Genomic DNA, 24421 nt, shown 5'->3' with positions numbered 1-24421 from the left:
GACAGGGCCTCTTGATTTTGGTTTTTATTTTGTTTAAAATTTCTCAGGAATTTACGTGTGTATATTACAAAAACATAGTTTTCTGGGTAAACATATATAGACTGAGAAACTGTGTGGGGTGATGTAATTAAACATGGCATCATAGTGGATGCACACAGGGAAATAGAGTGAGGAGGAGAGGACAGTTTCAGGACAACCTGTGCTAGGGTTGCCAACTTTCTAATCACAGAAAACCAAACACTCTTGCTCTGCCCTGCCCCACCTTTCTCTGAGGCCCCGCCCCTGCTCACTCCATCCCCCCTCCCTCTGTTACTTGCTCTCCCGCACCCTCGCTCATTTTCACCAGGCTGAAGCAGGGGGTTGGGATGTGGGAGGGGGTGAGGGCTCCAGGGTGGGGCAGGGGATTAGAAGTGAAGGAGGGGGCTCCAGGCTGGGGGTTGAGGGTACAGGAGGGGGCTCTGGGCTGGGTTTGGGGGTGCAGGAGGGGGCTTCGGGCTGAGGCAGTGAGTTGGGGTGAGGGAAGGGGTGAGGGCTTCGGATGGGGGTGTGCGCTCTGGGGTGGGGCCATAAATTAGAGGTTTAGGTGGCGGGAGGGGGCTTTGGGCTACGGTTGGGGATTGAGGCATGGGAGCGGGTTTGGGGTGCAGACTTTGGGAAGGGGTTCCAGTGTGGGAGGAGGTTCCGAGGTAGCACAGGGGGCTGGGGTGCTGGAGGGGGTGAGGGGTACAGGCTCCGGGCAGCGCTTTCCTCAGACGGCTGCCGGGAAGCAGCCAGCATGTTCTTCCGATTCTGGGGCTCTGCGTGCTGCCTCTGCCTGCAAGTGCCGCCCCCACAGCTCCCATTGGTTGCAGTTCCTGGCCAATGGGAGCTGCGGAGCCGGCGCTTGGGGTGGGAGCAGTGGACGGAGTCCCCATGGCCACCTCTGAGCCAGAGGGAGATGCCGGCTGCTTCCCGGCGGCTGCATGGAGCCGGGCAGGGAGCCTGCCAACCCGACTTTTAACAGCCCCGTCACCGGTGCTGACCGGAGCCGCCAGGGTCCCTTTTCGACCGGGTGTGGCAAGCCTCCCTCTGTGCCCATCCATCCCCCCTGGGGGCTGGAGGACAGGCCCTGGAGATCATTCAGCCCCGCCCCCTGCAGGGCCACGTCCCTCTGAGCCCTTTGCCTCAGGGAGGGGGCAGGCCCTTAGGGACCCTGCGGCCCCGCAGTGGGGTCACGTCCTTGTGAGCCCTGTAGTGGGAGACCGTCCCTGGGACCCCACAGCCACCATACGGGTCATGTCCCAGAGCGTCCCACGCCCTCGAGAGGCAAGTGACGGTCCTAGAACCCGCTGTGCCTCCCTCAGACCCAGTGGCAGTGGGACGGGCGCAGGGCACTGAGAGCCCGCTGACGCAAGAGAACTACATTTCCCAGGCTCCAAGAAATCTATAGCTCCCAGCATGCAATGGGAGACCGGTTAGTTCAATGGGGACTCTGACGGACTACACTACCCAGCCTGCACTGCATCTCTCTGACCCTTTTCGCCGGGCAGAAGTGGCGCAGTGCATTCTGGGACTTGTAGGGCCCGCCCGCTGGAAGTTTTCGGTGGAAAAAGTTTCCGGACCCTTTGCCTTTCCCGGGCGATTTCCATGGTTACCACGTAGTAGCCAATGGGAAGGGGGCTTCTATCGCGGGGAGGCGGGGCTTAGCCGGCGGCCGGCCAATGGCGGGTGGTGTTGTGGCGGGGTGAGCTGGCAGAGGGGTGTGCGAGTCTCCTTGGCGCTGTCCCCGGCTGTGGCCTAGCAGCCTTGAGCCGCGATGGGTGGCGGTGGGAGCAGCGCTCGGCGCGTCACCTTCGAGGCGGATGAGAACGAGAATATCACGGTGGTGAAGGGCGTGCGGGTGAGAGAGAGGCCGGGGACCCGTGGGACGCGCCCCCAGCCATTGGAGGGGCCCCGGGGGCAGAGCCCCTGGGGGCGCCCAGCGCCTCCTCCATCTGCCCCCAGTCCCGGCAGCTTCCTCCTCCCTCCACATTTCCCCTTCTGCCCCAGGCCGGGGACCCGCTCAGCTTCCCACCGTTCTCCTGTGTGTCTTCCACCCCCCTTGCCCCATAGACCCTCCCTTTGCCCCCTCCCGTCCCGCTCGTCCTTCTCCTGCTCTGCGCCCCCCTCGCTCCCCTTTCCGCTCTGCTGCATCGCTCCCTATCTCCTCCTACCCGCTGCATCCACTCCGCACCTGGCCCTGTTGCATTCTTGTCGCCCCCTGTTTCTTAGCCCCTGGCCCAGCCACTGAGACCCTTCCTCTCTTCTCTGCCCTCCCCATCATCATTGTGGAGGCCGGGTGCGTTGTAGGAAGCTTAGAAGAGCGTGAGAACTAGATAGATTCATGGAGGTTAAGTCCATTAATGGCTATTAGCCAGGATGGGTAAGGAATGGTGTCCCTAGCCTCTGTTTGTCAGAGGGTGGAGATGGATGGCAGGAGAGAGATCACTTGATCATTGCCTGTTAGATTCACTCCGTCTGGGGCACCTGGCATTGGCCACTGTCGGTAGACAGGGTACTGGGCTGGATGGACCTTTGGTCTGACCCATTGTGGCCATTCTTATGTGGCAGTGAAACGTTCCCGTGAATAGGGAGTTATGATCTTGTTGTTATCAGGACTTATAACGAAAACTTATAGGATGATGTGAAGAGGAGGGACGCTGAGCTGGAAGAGCCTGCGCTTTCTACCTTGACTTCCTCTTGTTTTCCTCTCACCCTTCCACATGCCCTATTTATTTCTCCCTTTCTCCTTTCATTCTGTCACTGATCAACACTCACACACAGATTTTTCTGTGACACTAAGAGGGTTTGAAATGCTTTGTTCCCTGCATCAGAAAATTAAAATTTTACCAGACAAGGCACTGTAGGATTCTTGTTGGGTGGTAACAGGTTGCCCTTTCCTGCCATTTCCATGGAAGAATGCTCCAGAACAAACAGGGATACCTGGTGGTTTACATGAGTATTTTCCCTCACCTGGTTATCTGGTACTCTCAGTCCCGGTCTACACTGGATAGGGGGATGGATCTAAGATACACAACTTCAACTACGAGAATAGCGTAGCTGAAATTGACGTATCTTAGATCGAATTAAAATTACTTACTTTGCGTCTTCACAGCGCTGGATTGACTGCTGTGGCTCCCCCGTCGACTTTGTTTCCGCCTCTCGCACTGCTGGAGTTCAGCAGTCTGCGGGAGAGGGATCAGGGATTGATTTATCGTGTCTACACTCTACACACGATAAATCGATCCCCGACAGAATGATCGCTACCTGCTGATCCGACGGGTAGTGTAGACGTACCCTCAGACACTGCAGTTCAATGTACAGAAAAGCCTTGTATTTCTTCTTCTCCCAAGGCACTCATGGTATTTTAAATACCTCAGTGTGGTTTAAAGTAGCTCTTACATCATTGTTACTGTCAGTGTGACTGCACTGGTGCTGGGGAATGGATAGGACATTTGGAAGAGTAAACTTGATTTTAAAGTATTGGGAATTAATGTGGGTTCATATGTGATAGAGGACATGGACAAATGCAGTTCATACTGTATATCTTTATCGATCAAGCAGTTTTAGAATCTTCTTGTTTCTTGCTATGTCTGTTATGCCCCAGTGCTGCAAATGCTTATTACTCTAGTGAATATCCCCAGTGTTAGTGGTAATGCTCACATGAATAAAATTAAGCATATGATAGAGCAGAGGTAGGCAACCTGCGGCACGCGAGCTGATTTTCAGTGGCACTCACACTGCCTGGGTCCTGGCCACCGATCCAGGGGGCTCTGCATTTTAATTTAATTTTAAAGGAAGCTTCTTAAACATTTTAGAATCCTAGTTTGGTTATATATTATAGACTTCTAGAAAGAGACCGTCTAAAAATGTTAAAATGTATTACTGGCACACGAAACCTTAAATTAGAGTGAATAAATGAAGGCTCGGTACACCACTTCTGAAAGGTTGCTGACCCCTGTGATAGAGGGTCAGAACCATACCTGGGTTGAGGTTGACTAAGCCTTGCAAATAAGGAGAATGGAATAATTTTAAACCTTCAAGTGTATATTTGATCAAAGACTTAGCAGGGAGATTCAATTAAGAATTTGTACCAATAAAATATTTTTAGACTGGGTTTTATTAGTTATGTAATTGGTTTTGTATTTGATAAAGTTAAAACTAGATTTTAATTAGCCGCAACCTATTTTTCACAGAAGAATCTGACCAAAAAGTAAATAATAATGTTTTACTACTTTTTCCAAAAAGGTGCATCGGGGGAACAATATACAGTTGTAAATTGGAACATTATAAATATTTCATATTTCTACTCATTTTACTAATATTACTGTCAAGTATTTCCCTCGGGTCAGCTAGGCTTATTACAGACTAAGCCTGAATCTGTGCATTCATTTCTTGTTCCCACGTCAATGCATATTCATTGAAACTATTAAAAATTTGGGAATTCTGTGCTTATGCTGATGTTAGAGTGGATTTAGCTGATGATTACACTTGTTGTTGTTGTTGTTGTTGTTAGTATTGTGGTAGTGTCTAGAGACCCCAGTTAAGTCAAGGCTCCTTTGGACTGTGTGTTATGCAAACACAAAATATGATTCATCATTAGGATCCAAATAACTAAGAAAAGAGAAACTGATGGACAAAATGTAAACAATATGTCAACAGTACAGAACTTTACATTTCCTATGCTGCTTCCATTTTTCATTTTATTTCCCCAGACCAATTTACTCCCCACCCTGTTGCTTTCTGTTCATATTCTATAGCAGGGGTAGGCAACCTTGGACACGCGTGCCAAAGGCGGCATGCAAGCTGATTTTCAATGGCACTCACACTGCCTGGGTCCTGGCCATGGGTCCGGGGAACTCTGCATTTTACTTTAATTTTAAATGAAGCTTCTTAAACATTTTAAAAACCTTATTTACTTTACACACAACAGTAGTTTAGTTATATATTATAGATTGATAGAAAGAGACCTTCTAAAAACATTAAAATATATTACCGGCACACGAAACCTTAAATTAGAATGAATAAATGAAGACTTGGCACACCACTTCTGAAAGGTTGCTGACACTGGTTCTATAGCAAGCCCAAAATGCCCTTGTTCCCCCTGCCCATATTCAGAAATACCTCCAGGCTCTATCTGAAGAGGAAGAAAGAAAGACATGGGGGTGGACGACCTATTCCTTTGCAAAGCTAATTCAAAATTTTTTATTAAAATTTTAGATGTTTGGTTTTTATTCTGTGGTTTTGTTTGGGATGTTGTGGGTTTTTTTGGTGATCTGTTTTATCTTGCTGCGTTTTATGTTCTTTCCAGCTGTCTGAGAGTGTAATAGATCGTATGAAGGAGCCTTCTTCATCCACTGCAAGGCCACAGTTTCAGCGACGATCAGCACCTGGTGATCATGGCTTGCTTGGAGGTGATGCAGGTATGGCTATACTTTCTGAGGATTGAGGGAGAAATAGAGTATGGTGAAGTTTTCAAACTACTATGATAAACTTGTTACCATTTTGTAGAAATGACTCTGTAGGTTAATGTACCTGCTTATCACTTTGTAAAAATGAGACAGTTTTTAGAAAATTTTAATAAAGTTATCCTATTTGATACTCTTTCTTTGCCTGACATTGACAATAACCCTGTCTTCTCCAAGTCAAGTGATACTGATGGACTTGGTTTTGCTTATTGTTCATTAAACGTTTTAAAATACTTTATTAAACAAACAAAACAAATAGGGAAAAAATCTAGTCAGATTAAATGCTCTCAAGTTTGTCATCTTATTTCTTACTTGTGATTGGAGTGTTGTGTATGTTCTTGCTATTGATGACTGTATCGTCTCTAAAAATTCGGTTAAAGGAAGCCTGGTTTCTAAGTTGCATAGAATGTCATAAAAAGAAAAACATCTCTGGTTAAAAATTTTCTAAATTATATTGAATATCTGTTCAGGGAAAGAAAATAAAATGTTAGTTTAAGAAGTAGCTCTCAGGTTCTGATGCTGATTTTTCTTTCCTACTTGTTTTATATATAATCAAGCGTTAGCATTGTTTTATTAGAGATATACAGAATATGCTTTAAGACGGATACTTTATCTCTTGTCTTTGCCTTGATGAAAATAAGGATAATTGTAGCTCATACTAAATGATTACCCAGATTATTATTAATTTGTATTTTGCTAGTGCCCAGAAGCCCCAGATAGGATTAAGGCACCATTGTACCAAACCCCATACAAACACACATTGAAAATGGCCTCTGTGCTAAAGACCTTGCAATCTGAATTAAGATAAGATGCAAAAAATATATGGAGGGGAGTGGACAAGAATAACAGTGATAGGCGCATACAATTACGTGACAATTAGCAGGTTTCACATAAAACTATTTTAAAAAAAAATAACAGAAATATTAATGACAGATTTTAGAGTGGTAGCTGTGCGCTAGTCTGTATCAACAAAAACTACGAGGAGTCCTTGTGGCGCCTTAGAGACAAACAAATGTCTTTGGGCATAAGCTTTCATGGGCTAAAACCCGCTTCGTCAGATGCATGGAGTGGAAAATATAGTAGGCAGGTATAAATATACATCACATGAAAAGATGGGAGTTGCCTTACCAAGTGGGAGGTTGGTGCTAACAAACCAATTAAATTACGATAGAAGTGGCCTAGTCTCAACAGTTGACAAGAACGGTGAATACCAAAGGAGGGAAAAATCACTTTTGCAGTGCAAATGAGGCCAATGCAATCAAGGTGGCCCATTTCAAACAGTAGGCAAGAAGGTCTGAGTATCAGCAGAAGGAAATTTAGTTTTTGTAGTGACCCATCCACTCACAGTCTTTATTCAGGCCTGATTTAATGGAGTCCAGTTTGCAAATTAATTCCAGTTCTGCAGTTTTTTGTTGGAGTCTATTTTTGAAATTTTTTGTTGGAGAATTGCCACTTTTAAGTCCGTTATTGAGTGTCGAGGGAGATTGACGTGTTCTTCTGGTTTTTGTATGTTATAATTCTTGATGTCTGATTTGTGTCCATTTATTCTTTTGCATAGAGTCTGTCCGGTTTGGCCAATGTACATGGCAGAGGGGCATTGCTGGCACATGATGGCATATATCCTATTGGTAGATGTGCAGGTGAACGAGCCCCCGATGCTGTGTCTGATGTGGTTAGGTCCTATGATGATGTTCCTTGAATAGCTATGTGGATGGAGTTGGTAACGGGGTTTGTTGCAGGGATTGGTTCCTGGGTTAGTGTTTCTGTTGTGTGGTGTGTAGTTGCTGATGAGTATTTGCTTCAGGTTTGGGGGCTGTGTTATAACCTTAGTCCCAGATCTGGACCTTAGCGTCCAAAATATGGGGGTTAGCATGAAAACCTCCAAGCTTAGCTACCAGCTTGGACCTGGTACCTGCTGCCACCACCCAAAAAATTAGAGTGTTTTGGGGCACTCTGGTCCCACTGAAAAACCTTCCCTGGGGACCCCAAGACCCAAATCCCTTGAGTCTCACAACAAAGGGAAATAATCCTTTTTCCCTTCCCCCCTCCAGGTGCTCCTGGAGAGATACACAGACACAAGCTCTGTGAAACTACCCTCTCCGTTCCCAATCCTGGAAACAAAAAGGACTTTCCTATTCCCCCAGAGGGAATGCAAAATCAGGCTAGCCAATTTAACACACACCGATCTCCCCTGATTTCTTCCTCCCACCAATTCCCTGGTGAGTACAGACTCAATTTCCCTGAAGTAAAGAAAACTCCAACAGGTCTTAAAAGAAAGCTTTATATAAAAAAAAGAAAATAAAAATACAAATGGTCTCTCTGTATTAAGGTGATACAATACAGGGCTAATTGCTTAAAAGAATATTGAATAAACAGCCTTATTCAAAAAGAATACAAATCAAAGCACTCCAGCACTTATATTTATGCAAATACCAAAGAAAAGAAACCATATAACTTGCTATCTGATCTTTTTGTCCTTACACTTAGAAACAAAAGATTAGAAAGCAGAACTACTTCTCCAAAGCTCAGAGAAAGCAGGCAGACAGAAAACAAAGACCTCAGACACACAATTCCCTCCACCCACAGTTGAAAACATCCGGTTTCCTGATTGGTTCTCTGGTCAGGTGTTTCAGGTGAAAGAGACATTAACCCTTAGCTATCTGTTTATGACAGGCTGTCTGTAAGTGAGGACTGGCCTGTCTTCCAAGGTCTGTGAGAGTGAGAGATCATCCTTCAGGATAGGTGGTAGTTCCTTGATGGTGCGCTGGAAAGATTTTAGTTGGGGGCTGTAGGTGATGTCTAGTGGCGTTATGTTACTTTCTTTGTTGGGTCCGTTCTGTAATAGGTGATTTCTGGGTACCCTTCTGGCTCTGTCCATCTGTTTCTTGACTTCAGCAGGTGGATAGTGTAGTTTTGAGAATGCCTGATAGAGATCCTGTAGATGTTTTTCTCTGTCTGAGGGATTGGAGAAAATGTGGTTGTATCTTAGAGCTTGTCTGTAGACAATGAATTATGTGGTGTGGTCTGGATGAAAGCTGGAGGCATATAGGTAAGTATAGCAGTATCATAACCTTATTCCCAGATTCTGGACCTTAGCGTCCAAAATTTGGGGGTTAGCATGAAAACCTCCAAGCTTAGTTACCAGCTTGGACCTGGTACTGCTGCCACCACCCAAAAAATTAGAGTGTTTTGGGGCACTCTGGTCCCCCTGAAAAACCTTCCCTGGGGACCACAAGACCCAAATCCCTTGAGTCTCACAACAAAGGGAGATAATCCTGATTCCCTTCCCCCCTCCAGGTGCTCCTGGAGAGATACACAGACACAAGCTCTGTGAAACTACGCAGAGTGAGTCCCCCTCTCCGTTCCCAATCCTGGAACAAAAGCACTTTCCTCTTCACCCAGAGGAAATGCAAAATCAGGCTAGCAATCCAACACACAGCTTTCCCCTGATTTCTTCCTCCCACCAATTCCCTGGTGAGTACAGACTTAATTTCCCTGAAGTAAAGAAAAACTCCAACAGGTCTTAAAAGAAAACTTTATATAAAAAAGAAAGAAAAAATACAAATGTTCTCTCTGTATTAAGATGATGCAACACAGGGTCAATTGCTTAAAAGAATATTGAATAAACAGCCTTATTCAAAAAGAATACAAATCAAAGCATTCCAGCACTTATATTCATGCAAATACCAAAGAAAAGAAACCATATAACTTACTATCTGATCTCTTTGTCCTTACTCTTAGAAACAGAAGACTAGAAAGTAGAAAGTACTTCTCCAAAGCTCAGAGAAGCAGGCAGGCAGACAAAAGACTCAGAGACACACTTCCCTCCACCCAAAGTTGAAAAAATCCGGTTTCCTGATTGGTTTTCTGGTCAGGTGTTTCAGGTGAAAGAGACATTAACCCTTAGCTATCTGTTTATGACACGCCCCCCAAATTGCAGACAGTGGGGAAGCTCACTGGCGGCAATTTCCTTCTAGAACTTGAAAATAAACAGATTAATACAACACATGCACCTTTACATATACTACTAAGTATATAACTAACAGACTTTTACATTTTAAGAACACTTTTTAACTACTGGATTCTGGGAAACTCTCACGGGAGAGTGCATCAGCAACTTTGTTAGAAGCTCCTGTGATGTGTTGAATTTCAAAATCAAAATCTTGGAGAGCTAAACTCCAACGAAGAAGTTTCTTGTTGTTCCCCTTGGCAGTATGAAGCCACTTTAGTGCAGCATGGTCAGTTTGTAGTTGGAACCGCCGTCCCCAAACATATGGGCGTAGCTTTTCCAGGGCGTACACAATGGCATAGCATTCCTTTTCACTGACTGACCAGTGACTTTCCCTGTCAGACAGTTTCTTGCTGAGAAACACGACAGGATGGAAGTTGTGATCTGTTGCTTCCTGCATGAGTACTGCTCCTATACCACGCTCAGATGCATCCGTGGTTACTAGGAATGGCTTGTCAAAGTCCGGGGCCCTGAGCACAGGGTCCGACATGAGCGTTGCCTTAAGCTGGGTAAAGGCTTTTTGACACTCATCAGTCCACTTAACGGCATTTGGCTGGGTCTTTTTGGTCAGGTCGGTCAATGGGGCAGCGATTTGGCTGTAGTGTGGTACAAATCGCCTGTAGTATCCGGCCAAGCCTAAGAAGGATTGGACCTGTTTCTTTGACCTTGGGACAGGCCACTTTTGGATAGCATCCACCTTGGCCTGTAGGGGGTTTATGGTTCCTCGACCCACCTGGTGCCCCAGGTAAGTTACTCTGTTTTGGCCTATTTGACACTTTTTGGCCTTAACAGTTAGTCCTGCCTGCCTGATGCGCTCAAAGACCTTTTCCAGGTGGAGTAGGTGTTCGGGCCAGGAGTCTGAAAAAATGGCCACATCATCGAGGTAGGCAACTGCGAATTCTCCCAGTCCAGCTAGTAGACCATCTACCAGCCTCTGGAAGGTGGCGGGTGCATTTCGCAGGCCGAAAGGAAGGACATTGAATTCATACACCCCCGCATGGGTGACGAATGCTGACCTCTCCTTGGCAGGTTCATCTAGCGGTACTTGCCAGTACCCCTTGGTTAAGTCTATTGTAGAGATGAACTGGGCACGTCCCAACTTTTCCAATAGCTCATCGGTACGTGGCATTGGATAGTTGTCCGGACGAGTTACAGCATTTAGCTTACGGTAGTCCACGCAAAAGCGTATTTCCCCATCTGGTTTGGGTACCAGAACCACTGGAGATGCCCATGCACTGGTAGATGAGCGGATTATACCCATCTGTAGCATGTTCTGGATCTCCCGTTCTATAGCAGCTTGGGCATGAGGAGACACCCGGTAGGGTGGGGTTCTGATTGGGTGAGCATTACCTGTATCAATGGAGTGGTATGCCCGTTCAGTCCGTCCTGGGGTGGCTGAGAACAATGGGGCGAAGCTAGTGCACAGCTCCTTGATTTGTTGCCGCTGCAGACGTTCCAGGGTGGTTGAGAGGTTCACCTCTTCCACGCCACCGTCTTTTTTCCCGTCGTAGTAGACACCGTCAGGCCACTCAGCATCATCTCCCTGGACTGTAAACTGACAAACCTGTAAGTCTCTGGAATAGAAAGGCTTGAGAGAATTAACATGGTACACTTTAGGCTTTAGTGAGGAATTGGGAAATGCTATGAGGTAGTTCACAGCTCCCAGGCGCTCTTGGACCGTGAATGGCCCTTCCCATGATGCTTCCATCTTATGGGCCTGTTGCGCCTTCAAGACCATAACCTGGTCTCCTACCTTGAAGGAACGTTCTCTGGCATGTCTGTCATACCAGGCCTTTTGCTCTTCTTGAGCATCCTTTAGGTTCTCTCTAGCAAGGGCTAAAGAGTGTCGGAGGGTGCTTTGTAGGTTGCTTACAAAGTCCAGAATGTTAGTTCCTGGAGAAGGCGTAAACCCCTCCCATTGCTGCTTCACCAACTGTAATGGCCCCTTAACCTCGTGACCATACACAAGTTCAAATGGTGAAAACCCTAAACTGGGATGTGGTACAGCCCTGTAGGCAAACAGCAACTGCTGCAACACTAGGTCCCAATTATTGGAGAATTCGTTGATGAATTTTCTTATCATGGCCCCCAAAGTTCCATTGAACCTTTCCACCAGGCCATTGGTTTGATGGTGGTACGGGGTGGCAACCAAGTGATTCACCCCATGAGTTTCCCACAGTTTTTCCATGGTCCCTGCCAGGAAATTAGACCCTGAATCTGTAAGGATGTCAGAGGGCCAACCTACCCTGGCAAAGATGTCTGTTAGGGCCAGGCACACAGTGTTAGCCCTGGTGTTGCCTAGAGCTACTGCTTCTGGCCATCGGGTAGCAAAGTCCACTAAAGTCAGTACGTACTGCTTTCCTCTGGGCGTCTTTTTTGGGAAAGGGCCCAGAATATCCACAGCTACTCGCTGAAATGGGACCTCAATTATGGGGAGTGGCTGGAGAGGGGCCTTGACCTGGTCTTGAGGCTTTCCCACTCTTTGGCATACCTCACAAGACCGGACATACTTGGCAACGTCCATGCCCATCCCCTCCCAGTGGAAGGACTTCCCCAACCGGTCCTTGGTTCTGTTCACCCCAGCATGGCCACTGGGATGATCATGGGCTAAGCTTAAGAGCTTCCCCCGGTACTTAGTTGGAACCACCAACTGTTTTTGCGGCTGCCATTCTTCCCGGTGTCCAGCAGAAAGAATTTCCTTGTATAAAAGTCCTTGGTCTATAACAAACCGGGATCGATTAGAAGAGCTGAGAGGCGGTGGGGTGCTCCGTGCCGCCGCCCAAGCTTTCTGAAGGCTGTCATCTGCTTCCTGCTCAGCCTGGAACTGTTCCCTTGAGGCTGGGGTCACCAGTTCTTCCTCAGACTGTGGACTTGGGCTTGGTCCCTCTGGAAGCGATGTAGGTGATGGGGTTGTTTTCGTTGCTGGTGAACCGCTCTCCGCTGGTGCACCTGAGGGTATTTCAGGCTCTGGCTGAGCCTTTTGGGTATGGCTGTCTTTTGCTTCTGCCAGTTCTGGCTTGCTGGCGCCCTCTGGCGTTGAGTTTGAAGATGTGGTTGCACTTGCTGGTGCTGGTTGCTGTTCCAGTTCCGGGCCTGGGACTGGAGATGCTGTGGCTGTTTCAGTGGTAGGCATGGAATCCGGGTCCACTGCCTCTGTCTGGGTCTCTGGTAACACAGACGGGGCTTCTGTGGACGGCTCAGGAACAGGAATGGGTCTGGAAGCTTGCCTGGTTTGGCTACGGGTAACCATTCCCACTCTCTTGGCCCGCCTCACCTGGTTGGCCAAGTCTTCCCCCAGTAGCATGGGGATAGGATAATTGTCATAGACTGCAAAAGTCCACCTTCCTGACCAGCCTTTGTACTGGACAGGCAGTTGAGCTGTAGGCAAGTCTACAGCTTGTGACATGAAGGGGTAAATTGTAACTTTGGCCTTTGGGTTGATGAATTTGGGGTCAACGAAGGATTGGTGGATAGCTGACACTTGTGCCCCCGTGTCTCTCCACGCAGTAACCTTCTTTTCGCCCACTCTCAAATTTTCCCTTCGCTCCAAGGGTATTTGAGAGGCATCTGGGCCTGGGGATCTTTGGGGTGATGGTGGTGTAATGAATTGCACTCGCATGGTGTTCTTGGGACAGTTGGCCTTGATATGTCCCAGTTCATTACACTTAAAGCATCTTCCATCTGATGGGTCACTGGGCCGAGGTGAGTTACTGGAGACTGGTGAGGTTGAAGAGTAGGGTATCTGTGGCTTTACTTGGGTGGTATGGAGGGTCTTTGGCTGTCCTCGGTTGTAGGGTTTATGGTCTGTGTGCCCCCTGGGGTAATCGTTCCCCTTGACAGTAGCTTTTTTGCTTTCTGCCAGTTCCATCCATTTGGCTCCAATCTCCCCCGCCTCAGCGATAGTTTTGGGATTTCTATCTTGTATGTACCGTGTGATGTCTTCAGGAACACCATCCAAGAACTGCTCCATTTGTATGAGGAGGTTCACTTCTTCCAAGGTTTGAATGTTGTTTCCTGTTAACCAGGCCTCATAGTTTTTTGCAATGTAGTAGGCGTGTTTGGGAAATGACACCTCTGGTTTCCATTTTTGGGTTCTGAAGCGCCGACGGGCATGATCTGGGGTTATCCCCATCCTGTATCTGGCCTTGGTTTGAAAAAGTTTATAGTCATTCATTTGCGGCTTGGGCATTTCAGCTGCCACCTCTGCTAAAGGTCCACTGAGGTGTGGCCTTAATTCTACCATGTACTGGTCTTCGGGGATGCTGTACCCAAGACAGGCTCTTTCAAAATTTTCCAAGAAGGCCTCGGTGTCATCACCTGCCTTGTAGGTGGGAAATTTCCTGTGCTGTGGAGCAATAATTGGCGCCGGGTTGTTAGGGTTGGCTGGCACATGCAGCCCAGCTTTTGCCATCTCCAGTTCATGTTTTCTCTGTTTTTCCTTCTCTTCATTCTCTTTTTGTTGTTTTTCCATTTCTTTTTGTTGTTTTTCTATTTCTTTTTGGTGTTTTTCCATTTCTTTTTGGTGCTTTTTCATTTCTCGGCGGTGGGCCACCTCTTCTTCTTCTAGTTTTCTTTTGTGTGCTGCCTCTTGGGCTGCCTGTTCTCTTTGGAAGGCTGCCAGTTTGAGGCTTTCTTCCTTTTCTTTTATCTCCATCTCTTTTTGTTTTATTTCTAGTTCCTGTTTGTGTTTTTCCATCTCTCGCCTGTGTTCAGCTTCTTTGAATTGGTCTTCGGCCTCCATTTTTGTCCTGGTAGACATGGTTCCTGTTTTCTTGTGTTGGGGTGCCCTCCGGTGTTTCTCTTTTGAACTGCAGGCTCTGTTCCCTCCTGGAGTCTGCCTAGCAACAGTGCTTTTTTCCCTTTCTCTCTCTAGCTAATGTTCAATGAAGGGAAACCAGAAAAACCACTTTATTTGCATGCATATAAGTGCTGGTATTTGCCTCCTAATGGGAGGGCTATTGCATGACAAAAGACCCTTAACAGTCTTCTCGCTTAATATGCAAACCACAAACTGCTAGAGAGCAGAAAAAAAAAAATTCTCTCTGGTTCCCTTTTAAAACCAAACTGTTTCTCTCTGCTAAAAAGCCCCTAGCAGAGAAAAGAAAAATATAATATTCCTACTGGCTTCTGGATTGTATCTTTCCCACAACGCTGCACACCATATCATAACCTTATTCCCAGATTCTGGACCTTAGCGTCCAAAATTTGGGGGTTAGCATGAAAACCTCCAAGCTTAGTTACCAGCTTGGACCTGGTACTGCTGCCACCACCCAAAAATTAGAGTGTTTTGGGGCACTCTGGTCCCCCTGAAAAACCTTCCCTGGGGACCACAAGACCCAAATCCCTTGAGTCTCACAACAAAGGGAGATAATCCTGATTCCCTTCCCCCCTCCAGGTGCTCCTGGAGAGATACACAGACACAAGCTCTGTGAAACTACGCAGAGTGAGTCCCCCTCTCCGTTCCCAATCCTGGAACAAAAGCACTTTCCTCTTCACCCAGAGGAAATGCAAAATCAGGCTAGCAATCCAACACACAGCTTTCCCCTGATTTCTTCCTCCCACCAATTCCCTGGTGAGTACAGACTTAATTTCCCTGAAGTAAAGAAAAACTCCAACAGGTCTTAAAAGAAAACTTTATATAAAAAAGAAAAAATACAAATGTTCTCTCTGTATTAAGATGATACAACACAGGGTCAATTGCTTAAAAGAATATTGAATAAACAGCCTTATTCAAAAAGAATACAAATCAAAGCATTCCAGCACTTATATTCATGCAAATACCAAAGAAAAGAAACCATATAACTTACTATCTGATCTCTTTGTCCTTACTCTTAGAAACAGAAGACTAGAAAGTAGAAAGTACTTCTCCAAAGCTCAGAGAAGCAGGCAGGCAGACAAAAGACTCAGAGACACACTTCCCTCCACCCAAAGTTGAAAAAATCCGGTTTCCTGATTGGTTTTCTGGTCAGGTGTTTCAGGTGAAAGAGACATTAACCCTTAGCTATCTGTTTATGACAAGCAGTCAGTAGGTTTCTGGTATAGGGTGGTGGTTATGTGTCCATCCCTTATTTGCACATCAATGTAGTGGAAGTAGAGTAGAGGCATTAGGCAATGAGAGAAATATTAATATCAGTATTCCCTAATAGCCGTTTGCTTAGCTGCTTTCAGTTCCGAGTTTTTCACAGACACTGTGGTAGAAATGGGTTTAGAGTCAAGGTTTCAGTGAGGTGAATGTAGCATCTTTCATCTACGGTACTTGAGTGTGTTACAAATATTAAGCATTAAAACACACCTGGTAAGGAGCTACCCCCAGTTTACAGAATGGGAAACTGACATGGAGAGAGAGGCAAGGTGACGTGCCTGGTACCGCACACAGATCAGCAGTAGAGAAAGGAGTGAAAACCAGATCTCCTGACTCCAGGGTGTCATCCAGTACCTTTTTGAAGTCAATAGGAAACTTTCCATTGACTTCAGTAGCATCTGGAGTAGGCTCTGGTGCCCTGCCTCAGCCCCACTACTGTCCATTTTAGTTAAAATCATGTAGTTCTTGTGACATTGTGTGCTATGTTAGTGTTATAAAAAGGGCTACTCCAGAGGCTGCACTTTGTATCTTTTGACTGAAGTCGTACTCTTACCTTTGAGATAATCTCATTATGATATATCCCACCACAGTGCTGAGATGCCCTGTAAAACAGTAATCATGTTCATTGCTATTGCTCACTATTATCAGTGTGGGCAGTTTTAGAAAATAAAATGAAACAAGTGTTGAGAATGGAGTCTCATGTTTAGGCAACTGTGAAAAAAGGGAAATTTGGAGTGTGTAATCTGTGCACAGGATTGGCAGCCAGGATTTTCAGAGGTCTAATCCTAGTGTGTATATAACTATACACTTTCTGTCCTCTTTGTGTGATAGGCTGGGGGAATCAACACAATTCTTTTTTTTTTTCTTTTATTGAACTCCAAAGTCAGTTTAGTCCTTTGCAACTTTAGGGAAACTCATACTATCTATCCTATATATATTTTCAACTTTAAAAACAACCACCATACATTTAGATGAAGTGACTATTTCTGCTAGAATATACAGCAGGGGTTATACCAGGGGTTCTCGAACTGGGGGTCAGGAGGTGGTTGCAAGGTCATTACATGGGGAGTCATGAGCTGTTAACCTCCACCCCAAATCCCGCTTGCCTCCAGCATTTATACAGGTGTTAAATTAAACACCCTTTTTAATATATTGGGGACGGGACGGGACCGGGAGTCGCACTCAGAGGCTTGCGATGTGAAAGGGGTCTCCAGTAAAAAAAAGTTTGAGAGCCACTGCGTTATAGCTTACTTTTGTTGTTAAAAATTATTTGTATTTAAGAGAATTAAATAATGCTAGAGAGGTGTGAGAGATGTGGCAATGTGTACTTTTCCTTGAGTGTTTTCAGAAAAGAACTACAGACTTGAGTTCTTTTGATGCATTAATGCTGGTGGACCTGTTTATACTATAGCCAGACCTAGTTTGTCCTCATCAGTGTTTTGTCTGATAAGATGATCTTACAGACAAAGCAGTGCCTTGCAAGGTTTTTCTTACATTCCTTGTTTGAAAGCCAATTGCTGTGTTGATTTAAGAACCTCACATCATATGGACAGTGCCCTTTATCTTGGGATGTCTTGTTTTAGTTCTTTTCACAGTGGTCAAAAACTTTAAGTAGGAAAAATTGAGTAGAGTTATCTGAAGCTGCTGGCTGAGGAGTACCAGGTTACATTGCTTGCAAGAATTGGCAAGCAAGACATATGATTGTTGACTTCAATTGGAATTTTTTTTTCCGTACAACTATAATGAAATCTGAAGTCCGAATACTATATCTTAAACCATCATAGGTTGCTTTAGTCATTTTCAGTTTTCTGAGCAACATTAAATGTACTGAAATATTTAACAAGTGTGAAATCTTTGAAGTATATCTATAATTCCTAGCGCAATATTGATGAACAGTAATTTGATCACACCATTTAAGTGCTTTTTCTGAGTGTGTGTTATATCTGATACTCAGTCATAATAGACAAAGAGAATGATTTAATTCATTTTAGCTTTACTGGATACTCTAAAGTTAATATTCTATTTTGAAAAAACAACCCCAAAGCAACAATCCAAATTACAAGGGGGGAAAAAAGCTCTCATGCCTGGCCAACGTTCCTTCCCCTGTGGGAACAGATTCTTCCTGAGTTTTGAAGCCTTTTTTTCTCTTCTTTTTTTGTGCCTAATAATGTCTGTTATTCATTATTTGTATTAAAGTATCACCTAGAAGAATCAGTTAAGCATCAGGGCCCCACTGTGCTAGGCACTGTACAAACAAATAATAAAACAGCCTCTGTCCTCCCAGCTAACAAACTAAGTCAGACTTAGAATGTTCAACAAAAGGAGAAAAATGTGACCAGAGAGCCTGGTCCTTTCATGTGGGAATGGTCCCCTTAATTATGTGTTTTGCTGTGTGAGACGGGGTACAGCTCTTTTGTTGCCCCTGGAGAAACCCTCAAACACCTGAAACGCCCCACCCCAGAACTGTCCCTATAAGTAAGGCCTGTCAAGACAGACAATGGTCTAGGGTTTCAAGGGCTAACTAACATTCAGTATTTGGAGGCAAGACACTCCTCATTGGGAGCTAACATGATGCAACTGAAACTACACCTCTACCCCCAATATAATGCCACTCGATATAACACGTGGTTTCACCTATAACATGGTAAGATTTTTGGGCTCCCGAGGACAGCGTTATATCGGGGTGGAGGTGTACATAATAGTTTTTAAGTAGGGACCATTATAATCATGTAGTCTGATCTCCTGCATAACAGTAGCCGAAGAACCTTACCCTGGAATTTGTGCATCAAACCTATAACTTCTGTTTGAACTACACTACAGCATGTCTTTAGGAATCATCTAATCTTGATTTAAACACTTCAGCACCTTCAGAAGAAGGGTCCTATTACTGAGAATAGAAAGACAACTTGGTGATGCTCAGTAGGAATCGGATCGGGGAGCTTCAAGGAAAATATAGGAGCTATTCTGTGTGGCTTGTACTTTTTGTTTGTTTAGTTTTGAGTTCATGGTTTGTAAAACTGCATGGAACAATGCAACTAGAGTTTGCCGTGTTAGTGATTAGGGTTAATCAAGAGTTCCTCTGCAAGTAAAGTCTCACCCTCTGCTAGTCTTGCACTCTGAAAATAGTTGTTCCTTTTCATTTACCATGTGATGACCTGTCATATAACCTAGTCCCAGATTTGGACCTTAGCGTCCAAAATATGGGGGTTAGCATGAAAACCTCCAACCTTAGTTACCAGCTTGGACCTGGTACTGCTGCCACCACCCAAAAAATTAGAGTGTTTTGGGGCACTCTGGTCCCCACAAAAACCTTCCCTGGGGACCCCAAGACCCAAACCCTTGAGTCTCACAACAAAGGGAAATAAATCTTTTCCCTTCCCCCCTCCAGGTGCTCCTGGAGAGATACACAGACACAAGCTCTGTGAATCTAAACAGAGGGACTCCACCCTCCCCGTTCCCAGTCCTGGAGAACAGAATTACCTCCCTCTTCACCCAGAGGGAATGCAAAATCAAGCTAGTAAATCTAACACACACAGATCTCCCTCTGACTTCTTCCTCCCACCAATTCCCTGGTGAGCTGCAGACCCAATTCCTTGGAGTTCCTCACTAAAGAAAAACTCCAACAGGTTTTAAAAGAAAGAACAATACATACAAATGGTCTCTCTGTATTAAGGTGACACATACAGGGTCATTTGCTTAAAAGAATATTGAATAAACAGCCTTATTCAAAAAGAATACAATTCAAAGCACTCCAGCAACTATATTCATGTAAATACAAAAGAAAACCAGTAGAAACCTTACTGCCTTACTATATTTTGTACTTACAACTTGGAAACAGAAGATTAGAAAGCAAGAAACAGAAATCCTCCCATAGCCGAGAGAGATAGATTCAAGACAAAGGACTCACACACAACAACCCCTCCACCCAGATTTGAAAAAGTCTTGTTTCCTGATTGGTCCTCTGGTCAGGTGGTTCAGATTACTTCTTTCCAGGTGAAAGAGACGTTAACCTTTAGCTATCTGTTTATGACATGACCATTTTAAAGTAACAGAAAAGTTTGGTCTCTACATGAGAATAGAGTCTAACATGGCCATGCTTGGACAGTGTCACTTTTCATAAAAAGGATCCAGGCAAAGTCACTCTTAATCTTGGAAAAGGTACACTTCCAATAAAAGCTTTTGGTTGTTTGGTGGCAGCAAACTTAATTTACACTCTCTTGAAAAGATTTGCTAAAGTGCATTGAATGGCTGGCTGATCAGATAGGGATTAGAAGTCATCAGAGGAAGGCATGCTAAAGATCACAAGGCAGTTTAGTTGAGTAGGGATTTGTCCTAGCATGCTTGACTAAAATATTCACACCACTGCTGTCTTTCAGCATGTTTATGGCAGTTGGTTGCCCTGTTCTTTCTCAGAGCTGTCTCTGTTTTCAGTGGGGTATAGTTGACCCAAAGCATTTCAGTATCAATGTAAAATTTTATTATTAGAGAGCGAAATGTCTTCTAACCCAGAAGCCTGCTAAAGTTGTCAAACTCTTCATTGTATCACTATAATTTTTAACCTGGCACTCATGTCACTAGATGCCAAAAGTATATGGAGGACAGTGGCATGCATAGGAAATGAGAAGGACCTCTTCATTTATATATCTTGAGTGGACTGTTACAAACCACCTTGGTGGGGTGTACATTTCAGTGCAAAATAGAATAAAACTTAGAAGCAAAAAGTCAGATTATTTTGTTTATTTGTTTATGGTAATGAGAGATTGAATTTATTAGGCTTTTTCACCCAGTCCCCTGAAAGTGTAATATAATCCCCTATTCTCAACAATAGAGGATGTATTCCTATTAATTTGTGTTATTAAAACTGGTTTAGTATGTATTTTTCAGATCGTATAAATCTTTAAACCGATAAGACTCCTTGCAGATCAGTAAATAATTATTGGCTGTTCTTAAACTTTCTGCCATCTTGTTGGTGCATTCTTTGGAGCAGATGGAAATGCACTGTTTAGTTTGGATGAACTAATGGCTTGTCTACACAGTTAGTGAACTGCAAGGGAGGATATGAATCTGCAGTGCACTAGCTTGCCACACAATAACTCGTCGTGTGGACCCTGCTCCTGAGCACCAAAAGTTCAGTTGTGTGCTTTTGACATGTTCTCAGCTATGGAACCTTCAGTGCATTGAAGCGGAATCCAAAGTTCTGTAGCTGGGAGCACAGATTGTTAAGGTACATAGCGAAAAACAATTCGTGGCTGTTGGTGGCATTCATAGAGTAGCTACAGATGGTGGAGCACTGCTTCTGAGCTTAAGAAACAAGCACTGATTGGTGAGATAGAATTGTAATGTTGGTTTGAGGAGATGAATGTTGCCTTTTGCATCTGAAAATTCTATTTCTGGATCTGTGTTCGGAGCTCACTCCAGCCTTCCAGCTCAAGGACACTAGAATGAGAGCTGCATTAACAGTTGAGAAGCAAGTGGCAATTGCACTCTGGTAGCTTGCAGCATTGGATTGCTACTGGTCAGTGGGAAATCATTTTGAAGTTGGAAAATCTATAGTGGCAGTTGTTGTCATGCAAGTATGCCGGGCCATTAATTGTGTGCAGGACTGTGACTCCTGGCTGTGTGCAAGACATAGCAGAATGATTTGCAGCTATTGATTTCCTGAACTGTGGAGGGTGATAGATGGCACACGTATCCGTGTTTTGGTACCAACCCAACTGCCACAGAGTATATCAACACAAAGGGCTACTTTTCTGTGGTTATGCAAGCATTGCTGGATCACTGGGGACTCATCATTTATACCAGGGGTTTTCAACTTTTTTCTTTCTAAGCCTCCCTCCCCCAACACGTTATTAACATTCCCCGGCACACCTGTACCACAACTGTTTTTCTGCATATCCGATATATTAAAACCCAGGGGCGACATTAGGGGTTAGCAGTCAGGGCAATTGCCCTGGTCCTCACGCTACAGGGGGGCCCTGGAAGCTAAGTTGCTTGGGCTGAGGCTTTTAGCTCGGGGCAGTTGGGCTCTGGCTTTGGCTTTCGGCCCCAGGCCCCAGTAAGTCTAATGTCCGCCTGGTTTCTGGTTTATTTTGGCGGACCCCCTTGAAACCTGCTTCCCCCGCCTTTGGAAGAGTATTACAGAGTATTTACATCAAAATTTCATTGAGATTTCTGAGGATTCCAGGGCTCTTACTGTGATACAAGGGACATTGCTATGTACATACACAAACTGTTCCACATGCGCTCCTCCCTTATCTTGCAGGAGAATGCTGCTTGTTGTGCTGTATCTTCTTGTTTGAGCAAAACAGTGAAAACTTGATACCTGTGTCTTAACTTAGGGATGGGCTGGGTGCCATCTTTACATTTAAACTTTGTAATTCGTGTGTACACTTACCGAGGTTCCTTCCCCTTCATGAGGCTTGGCTGGTGGGACTGGCTAGAGTTTGAGAGAGTTTCAAGGTGGTCCTGGCTCGCAGCATAGCTGGATCTCTTCCCCACCCAGTATAGAAAAGATAGTTTTGAATTTCATAGGGATTCTGCTCTTCCGAGAGTTGGGTTTTTTGTTAGCTGGTGTAGCCTCTTGAAATTATCAAGATCAGAGCAGGCAGGCGTAGTGGAAGAGTGCAACATGAACGTTCTCAAACAGTGGGTTGGAAAGTTTGTATGCTGATTATCATTTCACCAGTTTTACGGCTCACATCTTGGAAAACCAGTGGATATTTTTGAGACTTGAGACAAAACTAAAAGGGGGAGAAAATAGATAGAAGCTTTGTTCCTGTTTACTACAGCAGTGTTTTTAACACTTATTTGATTAAAGTAGGTCTAGTAGTTCCGTTTTTAGTGGTCAGTTCTCTCTCTTTCTCTCTCTCCGGTAACTTTGTGTGCACAGGCAGCGTTTTCTCCTTTAATAGATATTCATTTAGAAGAACCATTTTTGTTTCTTTATGTACTGTAAAACAGGTAATTCCAAATGTACAGCATATTATATGCTTCCTGCGTCTCAGGTGGATTTTCCAAAATTAAATTTCATGCTAAACTACCCCTAGCTCTAAGCGCTCTATTAGGTTTCACTGAATGCTGATATTTGCTGTAAGTCTTTTTTTCCTCAGTAATTTAGCAATGCAGATATAGCAAAAATGATTTTACAGCAGTTATGAAGGTACTATATGCAACACGTTATCTGGTTGCTTAGAAACTGTGTACAGGTTAGGAGGAACAGATCTGTTTTTCATTGCACAGTATGATGGTGTATACAAACACAGCACTGGTAAAGAAGGGGTTAAGCAGCTGCTTTGGGCCCAGGCAGCCCCACTCTGCCACACCTGCAAAGCAGGCATGGCTTGGAGGAGGATCTCAGAGGGAGAGCAGCCCAGCTCAGGAGGGCAGCAGACAGTGGAGGTGAACTGACATATACTCTGAATTCCTGAGAAGGAGTTTTGCAGGAGCTCCTGAGATATGTTGGGGTCAAAGGGAAGAGAGATGTGAATCTCAGAAGTTCTGAGACTTTATCTTTGATTCCAGCTACTTTGCCCATTGAGAAACAGGGATCTGGCAGGAAGTGACCCATGGAGGCAGCAGTAGAGCATTTGGTGAGGCAGGACTTAGCTGCTTACAATGTGCCCTGGATCAGAATCCAGTGGAGAGACTGAGCTTGGATTCCCCTACCAACCTCTAGGGAGTGCTAAAGACAGAAGCAGACCCCTGATACGGGGAGTCTAGGGGAGAGAAACCCTGAGGACAAAAGGGTCAAGATCCCAAGACCTCAAAGTAGGGGGGCAGACCCAAAGCCGCCTTGCATAATCCAGAGGCCTCCCCAATTGCTGGACTCTATATACCCTGAAAACAGCATACATAAAACATGATCTGGCCAGAGTGCTGAGTTACAGAAGGGACGGACGACCTCAGGTCCAGAGTGGCTGCCAACAGGGGATTGCCAGGAAAAAGATCACCTGCCATGCCCCTGCTGACTGTTGGATGGCTCCTGCAGTTAGTGACCCTGTTCACAAACTAAATGGATTTTGTGCTCAAAAACACCCTCCCCCTGGCAATAACTAGCTAATGGGAAACAAAAAACAAACAAACAAACAAAAGCTGCTGGCTCCTGGCTTATGTTTCTGCTGTTTTTGGTTCTCAGCGCTGTGGTATTTTAGGTGTAGCCTTACTGGCGTTCTCAACTAAAAGTGTGGAATGATATTTTTAAGCTAGAGAAGTGGAGGTATTTCCAGTGCTGCATGATTTAGATCATAGAACATTCTGCCAGACAAAGTAGTAATGTGTAGCGATGAGTTTAAGAACAGAATGGTATGTGTTATAGGCATGGCTTATTGCACTGCTGTGACGAGGTGCACTCATCTCTCTTGAACACTTCCTGTTGGCTGGGTGCAATCCTGAACTCTTTCCTCTTCCTGGCACCTCCTGTCTGCTATTGCCCTTGTCAGGTGGGTCTTCAGTGGCTCAGTCCTCCAGCTAAGTCTCTCAATTAATATGCATGAACGAACCCCTTCTGGGGTAACAAAATCCAACAAATGGTTGGCCGTCTCTGGGGTCTTCAGCCCCATCTCTGGGCCTGTTTAAATTCTAGCCTCTTTGTAAGACTTCTAGTACTGAGTCTTATCCCCTTCTTGGGCCTTAGGCCATTTCCTCAGCAGCCAGCGGGGGGATTCAAGACCTCCCATTACTCTGAGTCCCACCCCAGAGACCCTATAAACAGCAGTCACGTGCTGCTTCCCTTTAACAGTTGCTGCTGTGTTCCTTGGGCTGCTTCTCGCTCAATCCGTCACCTTCTTGGGCTCTCTGTTTGAGCAGGGTCTCTCCCAGGTCACCTTGCCTGGAGAGTTTTTCAGC

At 45.1% G+C, this 24421-nt stretch overlaps 1 protein-coding gene across 3 annotated transcripts in view; it reads left to right on the top strand.

Annotated features, from left to right (window-relative positions):
- The first annotated feature begins 1711 nt into the window (after positions 1 to 1711).
- Positions 1712 to 24421, top strand: part of CHCHD3 (coiled-coil-helix-coiled-coil-helix domain containing 3) — a 272908-nt gene continuing 250198 nt past the window's right edge. For 2 of the 3 annotated variants that reach the window (XM_030575376.1, XM_030575291.1), the window contains exons 1-2: positions 1712 to 1879; positions 5330 to 5441. In XM_030575376.1, the coding sequence (XP_030431236.1) occupies positions 1796 to 1879; positions 5330 to 5441 (196 nt within the window). In that variant the 5' untranslated portion in view covers positions 1712 to 1795. The remainder of the gene's footprint in view (positions 1880 to 5329; positions 5442 to 24421) is intronic. The other variant, XM_030575452.1, reaches the window with a different exon arrangement.

This window comes from Gopherus evgoodei, chromosome 1 (assembly GCF_007399415.2).
Source record: "Gopherus evgoodei ecotype Sinaloan lineage chromosome 1, rGopEvg1_v1.p, whole genome shotgun sequence".
NCBI lineage: Eukaryota > Metazoa > Chordata > Testudines > Testudinidae > Gopherus > Gopherus evgoodei.
This window is presented reverse-complemented; position numbering and strand designations above follow the sequence as displayed.